This window comes from Sinocyclocheilus rhinocerous, unplaced genomic scaffold, assembly GCF_001515625.1.
Source record: "Sinocyclocheilus rhinocerous isolate Xijiao unplaced genomic scaffold, SAMN03320098_v1.1 scaffold2501, whole genome shotgun sequence".
NCBI classification, from domain to species: domain Eukaryota; kingdom Metazoa; phylum Chordata; class Actinopteri; order Cypriniformes; family Cyprinidae; genus Sinocyclocheilus; species Sinocyclocheilus rhinocerous.
In genome coordinates, this window is record NW_015660599.1 from 1 (window position 1) to 1,125 (window position 1,125).

A 1,125-nucleotide genomic window follows, 5' to 3' on the forward strand; every position below is an offset into this window, starting at 1 on the left:
GTGTGTGTGAGAGAGAGAGAGTGTGTGTGTGTGTGTGTGTGTGTTATTGTGTGTTTGTAAAAATATAAATCTAGTGTTTTGCACCTGTTTCTGTGTTGGTTTTGTTTAATTGTCGGGTCAGCAGATATAAAATATCATTAACCTGATATAAAATCAGTGAGATGAGCTCAGTGATATAGTCAACGTGTGTGTGTTTTCCGTAGATCAGAGGAAGGAATATGCCGACTCCATCAACAGACAGATGCATCAGTTCCAGCACAGAGTGGAGGTGAGGATGACTAACTCTTCTTCATCATCATCCTCCTCCTCCTCTGAGCTGTGATGTGTGACTCTGTGCTCCGCAGCATCTGTTCACCTGTGAGCTGGATGGTGTGCAGCTGTGTGACGTGAACGACTGTCTGGAGCGGCTGAAGTATCTGGTTGCTACGGGCCGAGTGTGGGGTCAGGACGTCCTGCTGGAGGAGCGCGACGGAGCGCTGCTGCTCGCCGACATCGAGACCCAGGTCAGAACAAACATCTCTGTAAATTATCACTATAGAATAAATGCATATAAATTAATTACATTTTATTATTTATATATCCTTTAAATACTATATTTTATCATAAATATTATGTATTTATATTAAATAATGTTTAATTATACTATTAAAATAATTTCATATTTATTATAACATTTATTATTATTAAATAGTATATCAAATTGTATATATAGTATAGTATATGTATATATATACAGTATATAGTGTATGTATATATAATTGAAATATTCTATTCATTATAAAGATTATATCAATATGAAATCAAACAATGCATTATATAGATATGCATATTTTTATATTGTGTATATTAATAATAATATATGTAAATTAAATAGATTATAATTATACAGTATGTATTTAATATATCTTAACATATATGAAATAATAATTATTTTTCTACATATGCATATATTGCTTATGCATATATTACAACCTGGATTTTATGTTTCTAAACGAAACATGGCTAGAAGACAGCTGCAGTGCAACGGTCCTCAATGAAACAGCCCCTCCTAACTTTACTTTCATGAGTGTTTGCAGGACTGTTAGGAGAGGGGGAGGTGTAGCTGCTCTATTTAAAGATGTCTAT

At 33.7% G+C, this 1,125-nt stretch overlaps 1 protein-coding gene across 1 annotated transcript in view; it reads left to right on the plus strand.

The window, feature by feature from the left end:
* Window positions 1-203: 203 nt before the first annotated feature.
* LOC107725338 (epidermal growth factor receptor kinase substrate 8-like protein 3) overlaps window positions 204-1,125 on the plus strand; it is a gene marked incomplete at its 5' end in the record, with an annotated part of 9,603 nt that continues 8,681 nt past the window's right edge. Inside the window, 2 exons of the mRNA XM_016534576.1 lie at window positions 204-268; window positions 345-503. Of these exons, the coding sequence (XP_016390062.1) occupies window positions 204-268; window positions 345-503 (224 nt within the window). The remainder of the gene's footprint in view (window positions 269-344; window positions 504-1,125) is intronic.